This window comes from Mauremys reevesii, unplaced genomic scaffold, assembly GCF_016161935.1.
Source record: "Mauremys reevesii isolate NIE-2019 unplaced genomic scaffold, ASM1616193v1 Contig2, whole genome shotgun sequence".
Taxonomy (NCBI): domain Eukaryota; kingdom Metazoa; phylum Chordata; order Testudines; family Geoemydidae; genus Mauremys; species Mauremys reevesii.
In genome coordinates, this window is record NW_024100826.1 from 2,109,685 (window position 1) to 2,130,611 (window position 20,927).

The 20,927-nt window shown below is 51.0% G+C and overlaps 1 protein-coding gene and 1 long non-coding RNA gene across 3 annotated transcripts; one reads left to right on the top strand and one right to left on the bottom strand.

Annotated features, from left to right (window-relative positions):
• The first annotated feature begins 2,261 nt into the window (after positions 1 to 2,261).
• LOC120393381 lies at positions 2,262 to 12,314 on the top strand. Of its 2 annotated transcripts, XR_005592023.1 has the most exons (4): positions 2,262 to 2,389; positions 2,695 to 2,815; positions 5,934 to 6,323; positions 11,530 to 12,314. It is a non-coding gene; the product is annotated as an uncharacterized LOC120393381 (long non-coding RNA). The 2 variants fall into 2 exon arrangements; XR_005592022.1 differs by lacking the exons at positions 5,934 to 6,323; positions 11,530 to 12,314 and adding an exon at positions 3,961 to 4,323.
• Positions 6,185 to 15,063, bottom strand: RHOD (ras homolog family member D). Its single transcript, XM_039517874.1, has 5 exons — positions 14,706 to 15,063; positions 11,514 to 11,601; positions 7,349 to 7,458; positions 6,721 to 6,855; positions 6,185 to 6,362 (listed from the first exon to the last, which is right to left on the bottom strand). Exons 1-5 carry the CDS (start codon positions 14,847 to 14,849, stop codon positions 6,195 to 6,197), a joined length of 645 nt encoding a protein of 214 aa, XP_039373808.1. The 5' UTR covers positions 14,850 to 15,063; the 3' UTR covers positions 6,185 to 6,194.
• Positions 15,064 to 20,927: the final 5,864 nt, after the last annotated feature.

The following is a 20,927-nucleotide window of genomic DNA, read 5'->3' on the forward strand; positions in this document are numbered from 1 at the left end:
CAGTCACGGGTCTGTGCAGTGCTTGGCACAATGGGCCCAGATGCCAGTCAGGGGTCTATGCAGCACCTGGCACAATGGGCCCAGATCTTGGTCAGGAGCCTTTAGGCACTGCTGTAGTTACATATAATAACACTGCTCTAGAAGAAGGAAGCAAGTACAGTCACAGCGTGTAGGTAACGATGACCCCTTGTTCCTCCCTCAACCTGTTCCCCGTGGGTACTGGAGCCAGAGCCAGTTACAGCCGGGTTTGACTGCTTTCCTGCTGCTGTCCCTGCAGAGCCAGCACAGCAACAGGAGAGAGAGCTGGATTGCTGTCTGCCTTGAGCATTGCTAGCAGAACCATGAACCTGCTGCTGCCCGCTGCAAACTCTTCATTCTGGCTGTTGCTTGAGAGGGAAGGAGCCTCCTGGACCCCAGGTGGTGACTGTAGGGCTGGTCCATGGTTAGGGAAAGCAGCTTCATTTTGCTTCTAAATTGGGCATGTAGTCCATCTCCGAGCTGGTGAGCTGCGATAAATGAAGCCCATGAGGCTACGGTGCCCCCAATTCTCCTCTGAGCACTAAAATGGGAGGGAAGGGGGCAGTTCGGGCCATGGGAAGCAGAGAATAGCTGGAATATAGGAGCTCCCCCTGGGCTGAGATGCTAGAGGTGAACAGGGGAATCAATATTAAGACCTTGTGCTGGCTCTGTGCTGCTCAGGGAGGCCCTCTGCCAGTGGGTTATTCCCTGGGGGCTGTCTCCACTCGCTTTCACCACGTCCCCTGCTGTACAGGGGCTGCATCACAACAGAGAATAAGGCTATAGAGCAGAACAGCGCTTTAAGGCTAGATCTCGGGGTGGCAGCAGAGGGGGTGGCAAGAGCCCTGAAAGCACCATGGGGAGTCAACTCCCAGCCACATGAAGCTCTTGCTGCCAGCTGCACTGGAATGTCCCATGGGGCCGATGTTCCATCACCCAAGGTGATTGACTCCCCACAGTGTCCTGCTGCCCATGGGAGCAGGGGTAGAGCATCCATCACCCTGCTGAATGGAACAGCCTGGCTGTCTAGTTAACAGAATGGAACAGCCTGGTTAACAGACTGGCTGTCTCCTGAACCCGAGCTGGAGAGGAGTCTCAGAGAGGAGGAAAATATATAAAAATGAGGAACAGAGGCCCCAAATCACCTTTCCCCTCATCTGTACTCATGGCATCAACAGTGTTTGAAAGACAAAAGAAGCATCATTGAACTGGGGGGAGGGGTCCTGGCTGAAAAATCCAGCCAGACTGCTGTAAGCTTATGGTGAGAAACTCTTTTGCTTTAAATTCACGTAGCTTGTTAAGTTAGGTATTAGTTTGCATCTTACCTTTTATTTCTTTGTAACCAGTTCTGACTTTTATGCCTCATCACTTGTAATCACTTAAAATCTACCTTTCTTTAGTTAATAAATTCATTTTAACTGAACCAGTGTGTGTTTGGATTGAAATGTTTGGGAACCTCCACTTGAGATAATGGAGTTTGTGCATATCATTTTCTATTACTGAAATGACAGACTTTCTATGAGCTTGTATTGTCCAGGAGGGTGCTGGGCAGTACAAAATGCACATTTGTGGGGACAAGTCTGGAACTAGGAATTTTCTGGTGTCACTCTGCAATATAATTCAGGAGCAGCTGGTTTAGAGCAATCATATAACTCAACTGGGAGTAATTTACAAGCTGGAGGCTATGGGTGAACAGTCCGGGAGTGGCTGCTCTCACAGCAAAGCAGTGTAAAAGGCACCCCAGATTGGAGAAATGAGGGGACACAGCTGTTCAACAGACCAGATTGTACCCTGGGGAACATCACAATCCCATTGTTTAGTCTTTGTCTCTGTCCATCTGATCTCCTTGGTCTATTCCCAAATGAGAGCCCCGGACTTTCTCCAGCAGCCAACCCTTAACACCCCCACCTCCACAGTTCTTAGTCTTTTGTTCTTCAACCCAGGTTTTTGCTTAGCTGCCCTGCTGAGAGGTGAGGAAACCATTCTCCCCCTGGGTCCTTGGTTGCTAGGTGTCAATGTGCTGGTGACTGGGTTTTCCATTGTCTTTTTGGACTTTCCATTGATATGGGACTGGCTTTGGCCACTCTTTTTTAAAATGACCCTGTAATGGGGTGTATGTACCCCATGCCAGCCCAGCAACTAAAGGGTTAACACAGCCCTCATTGCCTGCCCTCGTTGATTGGCTGCCTCAGTGCAACTGGGAATATAAAAGGACTGGGAGAGGGTGGTGTGATTCCCCAAGGAGTAAGCAGGCCTGGAGTAGGGAACTCTTCTAGCAAGCTGCTGAAGAGCTGCTCAAGGAGAACACCTTAGGAGGAGACAGCCCGCAGCACCTGGGGGAGATAAGCTGGAGCTTAGGGCACAGCTGGAGGTGATGAATACTGATCTGGCTTACTTAGCTTGAGGGCCCTGAGTTGGAACCTTCTTGAGTGGGTGGGCCTGGGTTCCTCTACTAACCCCCTGATCATAGGTGTGGAAACTAGGGGTGTGGGGGGTGCTGCAGCATCCCCAGGTTTTGTGCAGGCCCACTGGCCCTGCACCCAGGGCCGGCTCCAGGCACCAGCTGAGCAAGCTGGTGCTTGGGGCGGCAGATTCTAGGGGGTGGCATTGTGCCCAATCCTAGGGTGGCACTGATGTGTTTTGTTTTGTTTTTTTGCTGTTCTGGCTACCCTGTAGGGGGCGGAGAAGGGGAGCGCCCTGCAGCAAATTTGGCAGGGCAGCCCGTGTCCTTCCCTCCCCACCGACTGGAGCAGCTCGGAGCCCTCCCAGCAGGCGGCACGGAGGTTGGGGCCATGGGGTGAGTGCTCCTCTGAAGCCTTGGCTGCCCCCTTCTCTCTCTCCCCCCTCGCTCCCATTAGACTGGGCGTGCACTCTGCAGCACAGGAGTCCCCTGGCTCCGGCCGCCCTGTAGGGTTTTTTGTTTTGTTCTCCCCTGCTTTGCCGGCCGTGCCGTTCCCCCACCCCCGCTTTGCCGCTCCAGCCGTGCCGCAGATTGTTTTTTTTCTTCACCTGCTTTGCCGCTCCAGTGCCCTGTTCCCCCCCTTACCGCTCCAGTCCCACCGTGGTTTTATGTTGTTTTGTTTTTGTTTTTTCCCCCTGCTTTGCTGCTCCGGCTGTGCTGCAGTTCCCCTCCCCCTCCCCCTTTGATATTCCAGCCGTGCTGTTTTTTTGTCCCCCCCCACCCCGCTTTGCCGCTCTGGCCCCGCTGTGGTTTTGTTTGTTTTTTCCCCTGCTTTGCCGCTCCGGCGCCCCCCCCTTTTTTTTGCTTGGGGCGGCAAAAAAGCCAGAGCCGGCCCTACCTGCACCCAGGCCTCCACTCTACAGCCTGGGGCTTGGGTCCTGGCTGCTGGTCTGTGCTTGGGGCTCCTGCCTCAGGGCCCCACTCCTAGCCCTGGGGCCCTGTGCCTGGGACTCCACTCTCTGGCTCTGCGCTTGTGGCTTGCACCTCAGCTGTTGGACCCGTGCCTGGGGCCCTGCTACTGGCCCTGTGCTCACCCCCAGCCTTTGCCCCCTTATCCCTGTCTGGGTCCCCCTTCCCAGAGACATAGCACTGCTCCTGGCCCCAGCTCGGGGAGAGGTGTGGACAGGGGTAAAGGGGCTGGCTTTCAGCACCCTCACTGTGTGCCTTCACTGTTATGCCCTATCCAACTTCAGCTGTTATGCCCTATCTGGCCAGAGGGGGCACCATTGCCCTGACACCAACTCACAAACTCATACAGGCTCAGACAGGTGACATTAATACTTGTGTGTCTCAGCCTGCCCTGAGAGCCAACAGTCCTTCCCCCCTCCTTCCCCCCTCCATGGCTAACAATGCAACATGGGGAAACTGAGGCTCATAAAAATATTACAGAAAATCCCCACTTTGTCACATACTGAAACAGTCTTTTGTCCTGGCATAGATAGGGTGGCCCCTTGTCTTTTTTTTTGTCTCTGTGTTTTCAGGTATTTGCAGTGGTTTCTGGTGGTTTTCTATTGATAATCTTGGGATGGAGCAAGGCTAGACAATTGAGCCTTGCATTACATCACCACTAATGAGGGACGCATGACAACTCCTGCTTGAATGTGTTCTCACCAGACATATCCCTGGGAGACCATCTTCGACTGAGTCCATAAAGCATACTTTCAATGTAGTTATGTTTCTTAAATTATTACTTGTAACAACTATTTGCAATGATTAGGAGTCTTGATAAGTCACAAGCTTTCTGTAGCTATCTTCCATGTTACCCTTTATGGATAAATGCTGGGCAAGACATGTTTGATGTAGTGAATTTATCAGGTCTGAAATAAGAGTTGCTTGTACAGAACAGGGGACCCTTTGCCAAGGGACCTTTGTGTCACTCTTGTGGTTAACTCAGTTAATTCCCAATGGGGTGGGTCATCCCATTCCCTATAACTAGTATGTATGCCAGCCTCCCCCAGCCCCATGGGGCTGATCAGCATCACTCCATTGGAATCAAGGAGGCTAGGTACCCAGTGGGTGTAAACTAACTCCAGAGCTACAACCAGGAGAGCCAGATCCCCAAATGGTGTAAATCAACCCTATTTCCATTGGAATCAATGGGCCAGATCCCCAGCTGGACCAAATCAGCTGGAGCTGCAAGGGGGCTAAATCCCTAGCTAGTGTAAATTTGGCATTACTCCATTGGCATCTGGGCCAGATCCCCAGCTGGTGTAAATGGGTGCAGCCCTATTGGAGTCAATGGAATGATGCCAATTTACTCCAGTCAGGGTTCTGTCCTGTTGTGCTGAGCTCTGGGTACCACATTATCAGAGTGAGATCAACACACTGGTAGCTGCTCAGAGAAGAGCTCAGGTGACTGATTTAGGAGGATCCAGCTGATTTAGGGATGCAGCAATGAAGGGGGGTTAAACCCCCAGGAAGGAGGAGCTTAGTTTGACAGACAGGGGAATAACTAGAGCCATAGGATGGAACCTGAGTGAGGGACAAGGGAAGCAAGGAGATATTCTGGGAGATGTAGGGCTGCCCAGAAGGGGAGGGGGGCAAGTGGGGCAATTTGCCCCAGGCCCCACAGGGGCCCCCATGAGAATTTTTTTGGGGCCCCTGGAGCAGGGTCCTTCACTCGCTCCGGGGGCCCTGGAAAACTCTCATGGGGCCCAAGCCCCTGGAGCGTCTTCTGCTCCAGGTCTTTGGCAGCGGGGGGGGGTCCTTCTGCTCTGGGACCCGCCGCTGAAGTGCCGGGTCTTTGGCAGCAATGTGGCAGCAGGGGCCCCCTGCCGCTGAAGACCCCAGGCCCCCTGAATCCTCTGGGTGGCCCTGGGAAGATGAGATGGCTTAGGCCATGGGATCTGCCTCCAGGGGAGGTGATGGGAGCCCCAATGGCATTGAACATGACTGGTCAAGACCATAGGAAATGTCCTGTTGGGAGATCAATCCTGCCCTGGCTTTGTGGTGATAAGCTGGGTGGTCTAGTTGGTCCTTCCCATCTCTCACCAAGGGGTCTTTGGGCATTTCCTCACTTGGATCTCCCTGATGGGAGAGGGAGCCTCACCCTCAGCCTTATCTGTTACTCCCAGTTAGTATTTATGTGTATTATCGCAGCATCCAGGAGCCCCAGCCATGGGCCAGGACCTCACTTTGTGAGGTGCTGTACAAACATACAACAAAGACAACACCACAGTCCCTCCTTGGGCTTATGCACTGCAGAGACTTGTGGCTGTGGAGTCTTATGGATGGATTCAGGAAATTGGTCACTGGACATGGATGGGGCCCCCGTGGATCACAGTGGTGGGAGTTGTGTGGGAACCATGCCAAGCCAAGCCTGGTTGTGGTGATGGGAGCAGTGCTGAGCTGAGCTGTGCTATTAGAAGCCGCATGGGCTGGTAGCTGCCGGATGGAGCCAGGTGAAGCTTAGAGGAGTTAGGGCTATTGGACATGTACTTGTGTTCTGTTACAGAGCTGAGGGAGTGAATCCTGAGAGCTGGAACCAGCTGCAATGAGACCAGAGTGGAGAAGGAGCCATGTCAGACTATGGGGGAGGCACTCGCCCTTCCTGTGGCATCATTCACCTCCTGGTGATGCCTGCTGCAAGGAGGGCAAGATCTACCATCAGTCTTGGCTGTGTGGGAGCCGATGCCCATGGAGATGCTGGAGGGCACTGCTGGTCCCGGGATGGGTGCAGGGCATTGGGGCATCCCCAGGAGGAGTGTGGAGCCGGCTAGGAGAGCAGGCAGCTCCTCTTGGGTTTCCGTTTGCGCTGGCTTTTCTGCATGGCGCTCAAGGCAGCATTGGAGGCCTCTGTGAAGATGTTGGTGATGTTCTCCTGGTACTTGGCCGAGCACTCGAGGTAGGTGACGGCATGCACTTCCCGGGCCATAGCCTCCGCCTGTAACAGGGGAGTGGCGTGAGACCTGCAGTTGGTAGAGGGTGGGGACCCTGCTGAAGGCATGGCATGCCCATTGTACAGCCTGGGGCCTCCAGGATCCATTCCCATTGGGCATCACCTCCCCTACCACCATCCCTGGGCTTCTCCATGTCTCTGGCAGGGCCCAGGACATGCCCTACTTCAGCTGATGTAATTGCTGCCTTGCCACAACCTCATCCCAACATGGAGTCTAGGAGCTTGGCTGACCCCTGGCCCATTATCTCTGGGAGGGACTATTTTTCTTTCCTGAGGATTCAGGATGGTGTGTGCTGGCCAAGTGGGCCGGGGGGGGGGGGGGGGAAGGAAGGGGCTGCGTCACCTTGTGGTAGGTGATGGGCTCCAGCCGGTCCTCGTGGAGCCGCCTCAGAAGGACCTTGTCCTTCCTCAGGTCAGTCTTGCAGCCCACCAGCACGATGGGGACACCCTTGCAGAAGTGATTCACCTCCGGGTACCACTGTGCAGGGAGAGAGATGGAGACGGGGGGGCTGAGCACTGGGGCAGGAGACCCCGCATGTCTTCAGAGGCTTTAGGGGAGGGTCTGAGCCCTATGTTCACCCTCATTAAATCGGAGAATGGGATGTACACCTAAGGAACACAATAGAGGCCAGCGGAACAGAGCTAGAGCAGAGGTGGGCCAACTTTTTGGCCTGAGGACCACGTCTGGGTATGGAAATTGTATGGCCTGCCATACATGCTCATGAAATTGGGGGTTGGCTGTCGGGGAGCTCCTGGCTACTCCAGTCCCAGCCTCTCCCAGCTGGGGGCACTGCAGAGAGAGGGGTGGGAGTGCTGGCTGTGGGGTCAGGGGGAAGCTTCCAGCTACTCCAGTCCTTGCCTCTCCCAGCAGGGGGTGCTGCAGGGAGCAGGGCAGCAGCGCTGGCTGGTGCAGAGCTTCCAGCTACTCCAGTCCCAGCCTCCCCCCTTTGATCTATAGACCATTTTGTTACCTTTGTGAGAATGTTGTCAAAGCTGTTGGGACTGGTGACATCGAAGCACATGAGAATCACATGGGATCCTGTGTAGGAGAGGGGACGGAGCCTGTCGTAATCTTCCTGCCCTATGAGGAGGAGATGGCAGTCACTAAGTACCCCTCCCCTTCAAGTGCAGGGTCCCCAACCTCCCTCCTCATCCTCTATGTGAGAGGGGATCTAGCCCTCAGGAACAGCTAACCATGTGTATTCAGCCACCCACTAGTGCACTCACACATACACATGTATACTGACACACACTAACATGTGCTGATACATATGTGCATGCATACTCACATATGCACAGATGCATGTACATGTGTGTACACATGTACACTCTAGCACATGCATGAACTCCCACAAACTTACACTCTCTGACACTCCAAATAGGCCCTGCAGAGAGCCCCCCAATAGCTGGCAGAGATTCGAGAAGTGGTGATCTATAGCTCCTTCTAAGTGCCAGGGGAATCCCCTCTTGGCTCTTTTCTCCTTGGCCTGCCTGGCATTGTTCTGGCTGGTCTCGGTTCAAATTCCTGCTCTGCCATAGAGTTCCTGTGCAACCTGGGGTGAGTCTCTTAGCTGTGCCATGCCTCAGTTTTCCCATCTGTACTAGGGGGATTATAGCAGTGCCCTAACTCACAGGGGCATTGCAAGGATACATTTGCTAGAGATTGCAAGGAGGTCAGCTACTGTGAAGATGGGAGCTAGAAAAGTATCTTAGATAGACAGCCTTCTGCCCACACCCCCATTCACCCATGCCCAGAGTTCTCATCACTCCACACACCCATTATCTGAACGATAGCCCTGCTTTTGCAATGTAGGTGTGATGAGTCTCATGATTTTATCACGACAGTGGGTATTTATCCAAAAGCTACAGCTCCTGGAGTCATTTGATTAGGGGTGACTCTCCTCTACATTTAAATAAAGAGGAAGGTTGTAGCTCTTATGGAGTGGAGGAAAGTCTGACAAGGTAAGGGCTCAGAAACCAGAAAGAAAAGAAAGCGCTCCCAGTTTATTACAGATCTCATGATTTTTTTTGAAGCTGATCTTGTGAATTTCTGAGGCCTGGCCCCTGCTGTTGGAAGGGATGGGGGGCCAGCAGACCTGGGCCGTGTCACTTGAAGCTCAGAGTACAGGACAGAGCTCAGGATGCCAACAGCAGAACCCAGAAAGAACTTTGATCTCACAGTGCTGAGGTGGGCCTGTGGGAAAAGGGCCTTTCTGTTTGCAGGAAAATGTTTTAAGAAAGTTTGCATGCTAATAAAAGCCACCATTGATTTGCATAATACACCACACACCAACACACATGTATAGTGTACACAGTCTTAGATCAAACTATGATTTGCATAGCAAGCCATGCCCCAAGCCTTACTCCTGTGACTCTCAACTGTTCCTGACTACTGTACCCCTTTTAGGAATCTGATTACTCTTGCCTACCCCAAGTTTCACCTCACTTAAAATTATGTGCTTACAAGATCAGACATAAACATACAAGTGTCACAGCACACTATTAGTGGAAAATTGCTTACTTTCTCATTTTTACTATATGATAAAATAAATCAATTGGAATACAACTATTGTACTTGCATGTCACTGTATTGTATACAGAGCAGTATAAAGAAGTCATTGTCAGTATGACATTTTAGTTTGTACTGACTTTGCTAGTGAACATAACGGCCATACTCGGTCAGACCAAAGGTCCATATCTAGCCCAGTATCCTGTCTTCCAACAGTGGCCAAGGCCAAGGCCAGGTGCCCCAGAGGGAGTGACCAGAACAGGTAATCATCAACTGATCCATTCCCTGTCACTCATTCCTAGATCCTAGAGACACCATCCCTGCCCATCCTGGCTAATAGCCATTGATGGACCTATCCTCCATGAATTTATCTAGTTCTTTTTGAACCCTGTTATAGTTTTGGCCTTCACAACCAGGGGCGGAGCTACCTTTTTTGCTGCCCCAAGCACGGCAGGCAGGCTGCCTTTGGTGGCTTGCCTGCAGGAGGTCCACCGATCCTGCGCCTTTAGCGTACTCCCTGCTGAACTGCTGCTGAAGCCGCAGGACCGGCGGACCTCCCGCAGGCAAGCTGCCGAAGGCTGCCTGACTGCCGCCCTCGCAGGTACTGGCAGAGTGCCCCCCCCCCCCCCCCGTGGCTTGCCACCCCAGGCACACGCTTGGAGCACTGGTGCCTGGAGCCGCCGCTGTTCACAACATCTTCTGGCAAAGAGTTCCACAGGATGATTGTGCATTGTGTGAAGAAATACCTCCTTTTGTTGTTTTAAACCTGCTGCCTAGTAATTTCATTTGGTGACCCCTAGTTCTTGTGCTATGAGAAGGCCCAGGACTTCCTTATTTACTTTCTCAACACCAGTCATGATTTTATAGACCTCTATCTCATTCCCCCCCGCTCCTTAGTCATCTCTTTTCCAAGCTGAAAAGTCTCAGTCTTATTAACCTCTCCTCATACGGCACCTGTTCCATACCCCTAATCATTGTTGTTGCCCTTTTCTGAACCTTTTCCAATTCCAATATATCTTTTTTGAGATGGGGCAACCACATCTGCATGCAGTATTCAAGATGTGGATGTACCATGGATTTATATAGAGGCAATATATTTTCTGTCTTATTATCTATCCCTTCCTTAATGATTCCCAACATTGTTTGCTTTTTTTTGACCGCCGCTGCACACTGAGTGGTTGTTTTCAGAGAACTATCCACAATGACTCCAAGATCTTTCTTGAGAGAGTGCTTTTTATGTAGCCTATTGTAAAATGAGGCAAATATCTAGATGAGTTGATGTACTCCCTGGAAGACTTCTGTGTACCCCTGGTTGAGAACCACTGGCCCACACACACATTCCTAGACTCAAATAGACTGGTTAATTTTTCTCTCAGGATGTTGGCTCCCTCTATTGTTCACATTGGAAGTATCATAGAATCATAGAAGATTAGGGTTGGAAGGGACCTCAAAAGGTCATCTAGTCCAACTCCCTGTTCAAAGCAGGTCCAATCCCCAGACAGATTTTTACCCCAGTTCCCTAAATGGCCCCCTCAAGGATTGGAACTCACAACCCTGGGTTTAGCAGGCCAATGAACCACTCCTCCCCTCGCATACACCCAGATCCTCTCCCTGTACCTACAGTAACTCTTCACTTAAAGTCCTTCCAGTTAACCTTGTTTCATTGTTAGTTGCAGATCAATTAGGGAACATGCTTGTTTAAAGTTGTGCAATGCTCCCTTTTAAGGCGTTTGGCAGCTGCCTGCTTTGTCCGCTGCTTGCAGGAAGAGCAGCCCATTGCAGCTAGCTGGTGGGGGCTTGTAACCAGGGTGGACGGGCAGCCCCCCATCAGCTCCCCGCTCCCCCAAGTTCTCTGTGCTGCAGCTGCCCAGCAGGCTAGCAATTGCAGCTGTCCCTCCCCCCACTGCCACGGAGCTGCTCCCAGAGACTCCTACTTGCTGTAGGGGGGAGGGGGAAAGTGGGGGGCTAATGTCAGGGGTCTTGCTCCCCCTGCTCCTGCACCCTGCTTACCCCATTTCCATAGAGCAGGGGGTACGCACAACAGGGTTCAGGACAGAGGGAGCTTCCAGGCAGCAGCTGCAGTCTCAGCAAGCTGATCTAATAAACAAGGCAGTGTACTTAAGACTGGGGTCAGCTACTTAAAGGGGAAATGTGCATCTCTCACTCTCACACACATGGTGTGTGTCTCTGTCTGCTATGCTCTCTTCCCTTCCTCCATGCTTGCTGTCTTGTAGAGTGAGGCTACATTAACAACGAGTTAACACTTGAAGGCTCAAACAAATGCTAGTTCATCATTTAGCAGTAAGTCATTCCCTGCGAAATATCCCACCCTCTGACTTCACCATCTCAACCCAGCTTCACAATTATCATCACTGTGTATCAGTATTAAATTGTTTGTTTAAAACTTATACTGCGTATGTGTATATGTGTGTATATATACACAGTGTGTGTGTGTCCGTATATATATTATATATATTGTCTTTTGTCTGTGAAAAAAATTTCCCTGGAACCTAACCCCCTCATTTACATTAAATCTTATGGGGAAATTGTATTCGCTTAGCATCATTTTGCTTAAAGTCATATTTTTCAGGAACATAACTACAGCATTAAATGAGGAGTTACTGTACCTGCTGTGTCCCACAGATTGATTTGCACCGGCTTGCCACCAATCTGGAAGGAGGCAGAGTACTTCTCAAACACGGTGGGGACATAGACCTGAGAGGAGAAAGGAGGGGAGAGTCACTGTGCTGAAAGGAAAGACAGCCAGCCATCACTACTGCTCAGCAGGCTGGCCCATGGGGAGCTAGTGTTCATTCTTCCTTAGATGCTTGTCTGTCAGTCTATCTAAAGTACTCACATGACCTGCATTGCTGTAATAACTGAGTGCCTCACAATCTAATGTATTTATCCTCGCAACACCTTTGTGAGGTAAGGAAGTAATACTGCCGTTGTAGAGATGGGAAACTGAGGCACCGAGCGGCGCAAGGTCACATAGGAAGCTCTTTGGAAGAGCAGGGACTTGAATGGAGGTCCTAAAGATGGCCCCTAACCACTGTCCATTCACTGCAACAGTGTGTTTTCCCTCCCCACCCAGCCAATGTGATGTGCTAGGGGCCAGGGTGCTTGTGCTGTGTGTCTCCCTGTTTTTTTTTTAAATATTGTTTTATTTACATGTAGAGATGAAGCAATATTGATTTTTCAGTTCAGGGGCTGAACTGAAAGGAAAAAAAAATCAGTTTGAACCAAAATGGATTTTTTGGGGGCTTTTCTCATTGAAACACAAACCAAAACCACCCACAACTGCAAGCCTTCTCCCCCAAAACCCCAGAAACCAAACCCCTGAAATAAAATTCATCTTGGATCAAATGGAATGTTTCATTTGAGCTGAGACATTTCCCTCCTAGTGTTTTGTTTCATGATGGATTGTATTGGAGTGTGTTTCACCTTTTTCATTTAAAAAAACCTGTCTACATTTCTAAATGAAACACTGTTTTGAAATGAAAAGTTGAAATGTTTAATTTTGAAATGGTGAAATACAACATTTTCATTTTTATTAAAAACCTTTTTGCCTCCAATTTTTTGAAGCGAATCTGAAACTATTCACTGAATTTGACCCAAGTTGGTGAATATTTCTGGTGCTCTAAAATATGCATTTTGTGGGCAAATTTACCCATTTTGTGGGCAAATTCACTGAAAAATTGTTCCCCAGATCTATTTGCTTACGAGAGACACCACCCCATTGTGCTCAGCCCTGTACATGTATAACAAGGAGGTGGTTCTTGCCCCAAAAGGTTTACATGCCAAGCATGAAGTCAGAGAGGATGGATGGCTGCCACAAACACAGTGAGATGGCCATGGTGAGTGGAACCTACAGTGGCCATAACTCCCCAGTTGCTTGGTGGTTGGTGTCATTTGCAGGCCATGCAGCAGAGGTGGGTTTGAAGGAGAAGAACGTGTTGGCTTTGTGTATTCTTCCAAGCTGCCTCTCCACCATGCAAGAGGCGCAACCTGAGAGCAAGCACCAAGGTGCTAGTGGGGAGATGCGGGCAGTACTTCAGGTGAAAGAGGCGCCAATATAGAGTGCCCTAATGCATGCTCCAAAGAAGAGCTCTGTGTGAGCTTGGAAGCTTGTCTCTTTAAAAGCTATTCCCTCACCCACCTTGTTTTTCTAATACCCTGGGACCAATACAGCTATAACAACATTTCATATGGTCTTTTTGAATCACCCTATAGCATTGAATAGGGCGTGATACCCCACTAGAGAATTCTCTAAAACCGGTCACAAAAGCCTTTAGAAAATGTTTCATTCTCCATTGCTTTCTATAGTAGGTTTGTAGAGGAATTCCTACACAGCCACCTAAATTCTATAGGATTTTGCCCTGAAAGATTAAGAGAACCTTTGATTTTTCACCAGCCTAAGAAACCTGAAGTAGCTCTGTGTTCTTCTGACTGGGCTCCATTTATGAAACCACTGAGATAGGAATGATGGCCATACTGGTATACACATGCTACAGCAAACTGCCTGGGCTAGTTAAGTTCTAGACTAGACCAACTTTCTGTTTAAAGCTCAACTTTTCTAAATGCTAGAAAATCCTCCCAGTTACTTGGGTTGCTTTGACATTTTTTGTGCTTCATGGAGGTGTGGGTACAGTTAGTGAGCAAAATTTGGGGTCATTTCCCCAAGGGGTTACTGAGTTTATACCAGCGCAGCAGTTCTCAAACTGTGAGTCAGGACCCTGTTTTAATGGGGTCACAGGACTGGTGTTAAACTTGCTGCATGCCCCCCTTCCAGGGTAGTGGGACTTGGGTGGGCTCAGCCTTCATTTCCCTCCTCCACGCCTGGGGTTGTAGTAATTTTTGTTGTCAGAAGGGGGTTGCAGTGCAATGAAGTTTGAGAACCGCTTTACTAGTGTAACTGTCACCACTAGGGGGTTATACAGCATGCTCTATACCAGTACAGCCAGAGCAGCACAGCTACAGCTTGTGTGTGCAGCCAGTGCCTTACAGCAGCTCAGCATGTAGCTGGAAAGTCTGGAAATGCCCCGGTTCACTGCTGGAGGTGACCCGAACAGGCAGGGATCTCTCTAGCCATCGCCGGCTGCTAAGACAATCCTGCCTAGGTGAGCTCCTGCCGGTTCCTTGGGGAGGGTGTTTGCTGGCAGCCTTAGCAGAGCAGGTTTCCTGGGCAGGGAGAATGTCATGAGGCCGGGCCTCTCCTCAGAGCGATCACTTTCACTTCCCTTGGCCAGCCGGGCTCCTGCAGTCTGCTGATGGGGAGAGTTTCCCTCCACCCCCAGAGGTTCCTGCCTGGCTTTGCTTCACACAGAGCTTACTCAGAGCACCTGGCAGGAGAGAGTGGGGCAGCAAGCTTGTGTCAAGGAGGGGCTGCTCTATGGATCAGGGGTTTGACCCAGTGGGGGAAGAGGTTATCTTGGAGACAGAACAGGTGGGCCAAGCATGCCTGGTTCAGGGTCCCATGTGGGAAGCCATGTGAGGGGGTTCTCTCTGGGTTGGGGTCTACCAGGGGAAGCGGTGCATGTCTGGACTGAGACACGGTCTGTGTCCCATGTTGGGAAGGGTGGGAGAACAGTGTGAGGGGAGGGGGGTCTAGGGCAGGGTCCCATGGAAAGCAGTGTGTGTGGGGGGGTCTCTCTGGGGCAGGGATAGGGTCCCATGGAGAAGCAGTGAGAGGATAGGGGGAAGCCTCTCTGTGGTAGGGACAGGGCCCTATGGGGACACAGTGTGAGGGGAGAGGGGTCTCTCTAGGGCAGAAACAGGGTCCAATGGGGGAGCAGTGTGAGGAGAGGGGAGGTTCTTACCCTGGGGAAATCCCCCTTGGCGAAGACCATGAGCAGGGAGGTCTTTCCACAGCCCCCGTCCCCCACGATCACAGCTTTGATCTCGGTGGGCCCCGTCTCTGTGCCCCCTGCTGTCCGGCTCTGTGCCCTGTCTCCTCGCTGCATCTCCAGCACTCTGTGCCTAACAGCCCATCTGGGGGGGCTCTGCCTGTCTCTGTTACTCAGCTGCCCTGAACCACCACCTGCCAGTGGGCACCATCCCAGAGCCTGAGAGCTGGACGGGGCAGGATTCTTTTCCCCCTCAGATCACGCCTGAGCCTGCCTTCTGTACGGTGAGTCGGTGACCTCCGCTCTCCAGGCCTCCTCCTCCTCCCCAAGAGTCCACCCCCCTCCCCCTCTGAGCTACTCTTGGCTCTGAGACTGCAGGTGACACTGGCTTCTGCCCTACACCCAGCTCTGGCAGGAGGGTGCGGCCAGGAGCCGGAGGGTGCGGCTAGGAGCCAAAGGGGTCCACACCCTGTGTGTAGCCTCCCGTGGGGTGGGGAGAGTGGGGGCAGGTGTGGCCAGGAATGTGACTGAGGCCAAGGGGACAGGTTGGCACAGGAGAGAGTAAATAGTGACACACACATGCACACACGCTCATTTCTATCTGGACTCAGGCATGGCAGGTTTCAATTATTTTTTTTTATAATTTCAATGGATAGTATCGATGTTGATATTTTAACATTTTGCCCCCCACTTTGTATAGATTTAAATTTTCACAGTTGTGGGAATCCTGGGGCCTGTGTGTCACACAATGGGGGAGAGGGCCAGGCAATCATTTAATGGCAGTAGATGCTGAGATTCAAAACAATAAAGCTTTATAACTGTTACATGAGGTTGACAATTTGTGATTTATCAGAATATACCAACTCAAATCAGTTCTCAAGCAGCTGCTTTCTTACCTTGCCCTGTTGTACATTTTGCTGGTTATTGAAGGAAACAGTTCTTCAGAGGTGTGTATGTATGCTGAAATTGACATTTACCAACATTCATCAATAAAAATAAAATCCTATTTACACTGCAGGTGGGAGGTGTGATGCCCAGTCCACGTTGACCTGGTTAACCTGTGGAACTCATTGCTAGAAGAGGTTGTGAAGGCTAAAAGTCTAAAAAAAGATTTCAAAAAAGAATTGGATAAGTTCATAGAGGTCCAGCAATGGATGTTACCCAAGATGGTTGGAGATACAACCCATGCTCTGGGTGTCCCTAAGCCTCTGACTGCCAGATGCTGGGACTAGATGACAGAGGATCGATTTCTTGATAATTGCCCTGTTCTGTTCATTCCCTCTGAAGCATTGGGCACTGTTGGAAGACAGGATACGGGGCTGGATGGACCATTGATGTGGCCATTCTTATGTTCTTGGGCAGACTCACACTAGCTCAGCTCGAGCTAGTGTCATAAATGTAGCACTGTGGCTGGAGTGGCCCAGATGGTGGCTTGGCTTAGCCAATGGAGCTGAGATCCAGAGGGCGTGGTGGGCTCTACACTGCTATTTTTACCACACCAGCTAGAGCAGAGCTAGTGCAAGTTTGTCTATTCGGCCTGGGTATTACGTCTCCTGCTGGCAGTGCTGACGTACGCTCCTAGTCCACACATGCGTGCACTAGGTCATCAACCCCCAAAGTTACATAATCATGATCAGGCCCCCAAGAATCAGGAGAGCCACTTTGAAAGCTGGAGACTGGCCCCAACCAGGATTTTTTTTTTTTAAGATCAAAAGATGAAAGATACAATTTAATTTTTTTGATCTCCTCCTGCCTCACTCCCACAGTACACGTGTGTGTGTGTGTGTGTGTGTGTGTGTGTGTGTCTTTCTCTCTCACACACATAATCACAGCATGCTGAGAACGGGGATTCTGGCCCAACTGGAGGAGCTCTCAGTGCACAGCTTCTCCTTGAGCCCCAAAAGTCTAATAGATTAATTCTGTGACCCACCTGCTAGCCACACACCTGCCCCTCCCTCAGACTCCATGTCCATGTCCCCTGCAGCTCCCAGGCCTTGGTTCTTCACCCCCCTTCTCTTAGACCTGATGGTGCAAGGATGCAGAGGGTTGTGGAGAATGAATGGGGCCAGATCCCCAGCTGGTGTGAATTGGCCATAGCTCCACTGGAGTCAATGGGGCTGGATCCTCACTGATGTGAATTGGCTGGATGGGATTGGTGGTATCTGAAGGCCCAGAGAAGGAGGAGGAATCCAGAGCGAGTGTAATAAGTCAGGAAGCTATAAACCCTGTGCCCTGAAGTTCTATGCTAGGGAGCTTGTTACTGTCATGAATTGGTGGGAGCCTTCCAGAGCTGCTTCATGACTTCAGATGGGCAGATGCTCCCCAGGGGAGGAGCTTTCCACTGCCTTTTATTGGTGACCCAGGGAAGTGAATGAATAAGCCAGAGCTCATTTGCATTTTGTTATCTGCATGTGTAGCTATTGCCCTTTCACTGTATCTTGTCGCTCCCCTGATAATGAGTTTTTTCCTCTTTAGATGCAGTTCTCTCTATCAGTCTGTTTGGGAACAACTGGTTTCCATTCTGATCAGGGAGGACAGGGCTATCTGCTATGATGCACCAAGTTATTATTAATTAATGAGCAATGTCTGTTTAATTTTCAAACTGCGGGAATGGGAGTCAGGACTCCTGGGTTTGTTGTTTTATTTATACAAGCTTTGGGTGGGAGTAAGGTCTTAGAGTGGATTGGAGAGACTACGGGGAATATTGACAAAACTAACTCACCAGATATGTGTTAAGTGGTGGAACCTCCAGACTGAACCATGTAGCCCTTTCTTTAGGGGCTAAAGACAGATCTGTCTGAACTCTAGACTGTGTGACCCATGGACCACAAACTGAGTGGCGTGCTTGGTGAGGAAGGCGGAAATGAGTGCTAAGGGTGGGGAGCTGAGCTAAAAGACTTTGACCAAAGACCTCATGGAGTGGGTGCCTTATTTAGTAGTCATATATATATATATATATATATATATATAATAGTTGATTTATTGTTGCTGTGCTTCCCAGAGTGGATTCTGTGTCCATGCCACAGGGGTTTGAGCATTGGCTTCCTAAACCCAGCATTGTGAGCTCAATTCTTGAGGGGGCCATTTAGGGATCTGGGGCAAAAATCTGTCTGGGGATTGGTCCTGCTTTGAGCAGGGGGTTGGACTAGATGATCTCCTGAGGTCCCTTTCAACCCTGATATTCTATGATTCATACAGTTCTCTTTGTTTCATACCTGACCACTGCATGTGGGTGAGATAGGGATGTCTGTTAAGGTAACCTAGGGAAGGTATTTAGGTTTTTTTTCCTTCATGTTTCCGAGTGGAGGCTCAAACTGTTTGTTAAGAGGAACCCTAGATATTTGAATCTGGCCCTCTTAGCTGCCCACCACACCTGGCAGAAGACTTGGTCAGATCTCAGGACCTTGGCTGGGTGGTGGAATTGTGACCCCAAGAGGAAGTGTGGGAGCTGGGTAGACTGGGCCACGCACTAAGTAAATGATCAATACGTTGTTTGAGATGTGTAAACCCATATTAACTCTGGATGGGGTGCTGCCTCTCTCTGGAGAGAACAGGTACAAAGAAGGGCCACTAGAATGATCCGAGGAATGGAAGGCCTTTCGTATGAAAGGAGACTTGAGGAGCTCGGTTTGTTTTCCTTAACCAAAAGAAGGATAAGAGGATAAGGATAAGAGGAGATATGATTACACTCTTTAAATATATCAGAGGGATAAATACCAGGGAAGGAGAAGAATTATTTCAGCTCAGTGCTAATGTGGACACGAGGACGAACGGATATAAACTGTCAGTCAGGAAATTCAGGCTTGAAATTAGACGAAGGTTTCTAACCATCAGGGGAGTGCAATACTGGAACAGTCTACCGAGGGAAACAGTGGGGGCGAAGGACCTCCATGACTTTAAGATTAAGCTAGATAAGTTTATGGAGGGGATGGTATGGTAGGATAACGGGCTTAGTCAATAGGTCAATTATGTGCCTGATATGATATAACCTTTTCCAGAGGGTTTGGCTGGAGAGTCTTGCCCGCATGCTCGGGGTTCAGCTGACCGCCATATTTGGGGTCGGGAAGGAATTTTCCTCCAGGGAAGATTGGCAATGGCCCTGGAGGTTTTTCGCCTTCCTCCGAAGCATGGGGCAGGGGTCACTTGCTAAGGAGTGGGTGGATCGGCTTATGTGGCCTGCATCTTGCAGGAGGTCAGACTAGATGATCATAATGGTCCCTTCTGATCTTGAATTCTATGATTCTATGATTCTATGGTTGTTGGATTGTATATATTGGTTAATAAGCTAAAGAAGCAGCTATATGAGCAAAGAGGCTGGACCAGGCTTAAGTAGCAGAGGCTCCTGCTTTTTAGATCCAGAGGTTGTGGGTTTGATCCCACACGTGGCTAGAGGATTGTCACACCCACATTGGTTCCATTATCTATATGACTTCCTTGCAGTCACCAGGGAACAGGAGGGGCATCCAAAGTCCAGGGTGCAGGGAGCTTGCCTGAGCCAGAGCCTTTAGCCGGGTTTATCAGCATTGGCACAGGTTTCATGGGAGGGCAGGTCCCACAGAGTCTCACCTTGGTGCTGAATGCCCCCCAGCCCCCAAATGCCCCCCAGGGTAAACCCAGCCTCCCTCCCCCACCAGCTCTGCCAGTGCCCCTCTGCCCTTCCTCACAGCCCCCTGCTATCCCAGCCCTGAGCTATCCCCCACAGCTCTGCCCATGCCCCCAGTCCCGACTCACAGTCTCCCCTGCTATCCCAATCCCCTAGGTTCTGTATTTTTTTCTCTTCCATTGAGGCCTAGTCTACACTAGAAAGGATTTGCTGGTATAGCTATACTGGTATAACTATACTGGTCAATTCTTGTAGTGGAGACCCAACTTTAGGGCTGCCAGGCATCTGTTTTTTGATCAGAACGCCTGGTTGAAAAGGGACCCTGGCGGCTCCAGTCGGCACTGCTGACTGGGCCCTTAAAAGTCTGGTCGGTGGCACAGAGGGGGCCCAGGGCTAAGGCAGGCTCTGTGCCTGCCCTAGCTCTGCACGGCCCCCGGAAGCGGCTGCCGGGTTCCTACGGCCCCTAGGCGCATGGATGGTCAGGGAGGCTCTGCGTGCTGCCCCTGCCCTGAGTGCTGGCTCCGCGGCTCCCATTGGCTGGGAACCTGCAGATGCGAGGGGAGCGTGTGGAGCCTCACTGGCCGCCCATGTGCCTAGGGGGCACAGTGAACTGGCAGCCGCAGTAAGTGCCACTGGGACCCCGCACCTCATCCTATGCCCCAACCCCCTGCTCCAACCCTGAGTCCCCTCCTGCACCCAAACTGCCTCCTGGAGCCTGCATTCCACCCCCCCCACACCCCAACTCCCTGCCCCAGCCCTGAGCCCCCTTCTGTACCCCAAGCCCCTCATCCCTGGGCCCACCCCTGATCTCACACCCCCAGCTGGAGTCCTCACGCCCCACCCCATGCCCCAACCCCCTGCCCCAGCCAGCCCGGAGCTCTCTCCCACACCCCAAACTTCTCATCTCTGGCCTTTCCCCAGAACCCGCACCCCCAGCCAGAGCCCTCACTCACCCGCAGCCCAGTACCCTGCCCAGTGAAAGTGAGTGAGGGTGGGGGAGAGTGAGCAACGGAGGGAGGGGGATGGAGCGAGCGGCGGGTGGGGCCTCAAGAAGGGGCGGGGGCGGGTCAGGGGTGTTCTGGTTTTGTGCGATTAGAAAGTTGTCAATGAAGCCAACTTCAAAACAGTGCTTTTGCTGGTATAGCTCAGACCAACTCCCTGAATGCAATAAGTTATAGCAGCAAAAGCCTTTTTTGGCTTCTATGACTGCATCTGCACTAGGAGGGTTTGCCCATGCAGCTATACTGGCAAACCCTTTGTACTATAGACTAGGCCTCAGAGGAAGGGAGAAAAATCCCAAGCCTACGATTTTTTTACACTGGGACTTTCGCTGCTATAAGTGTACTCAGTGCTTTTTTTGCCTCTGTCTTCACGAGAAAGGTCAGCTCCCAGACTACGGCACTGGGCAGCACAGTATGGGGGGGAGATGACCAGCCCTCTGTGGAGAAAGAAGTGGTTCAGGACTATTTAGAAAAGCTGGACAAGCACAAGGCTATGGGGCCGGATACGCTGCATCTGAGGGTGCTAAAGGAGTTGGTGGATGTGATTGCAGAGCCATTTGCCATTATCTTTGAAAACTCATGGCGATTGGG

Coding starts and splice junctions, on each gene's coding strand:
- RHOD (XM_039517874.1), bottom strand. CDS start 14,849: ATGCAGCGAGGAGACAGGGCACAGAGCCGGACAGCAGGGGGCACAGAG. Junction 11,602..14,705: donor CCAAGGGGGATTTCCCCAGG/GTAAGAACCTCC, acceptor TTCTCCTCTCAG/GTCTATGTCCCCACCGTGTT. Junction 6,363..6,720: donor AGCCCATCACCTACCACAAG/GTGACGCAGCCC, acceptor CCCCTGTTACAG/GCGGAGGCTATGGCCCGGGA.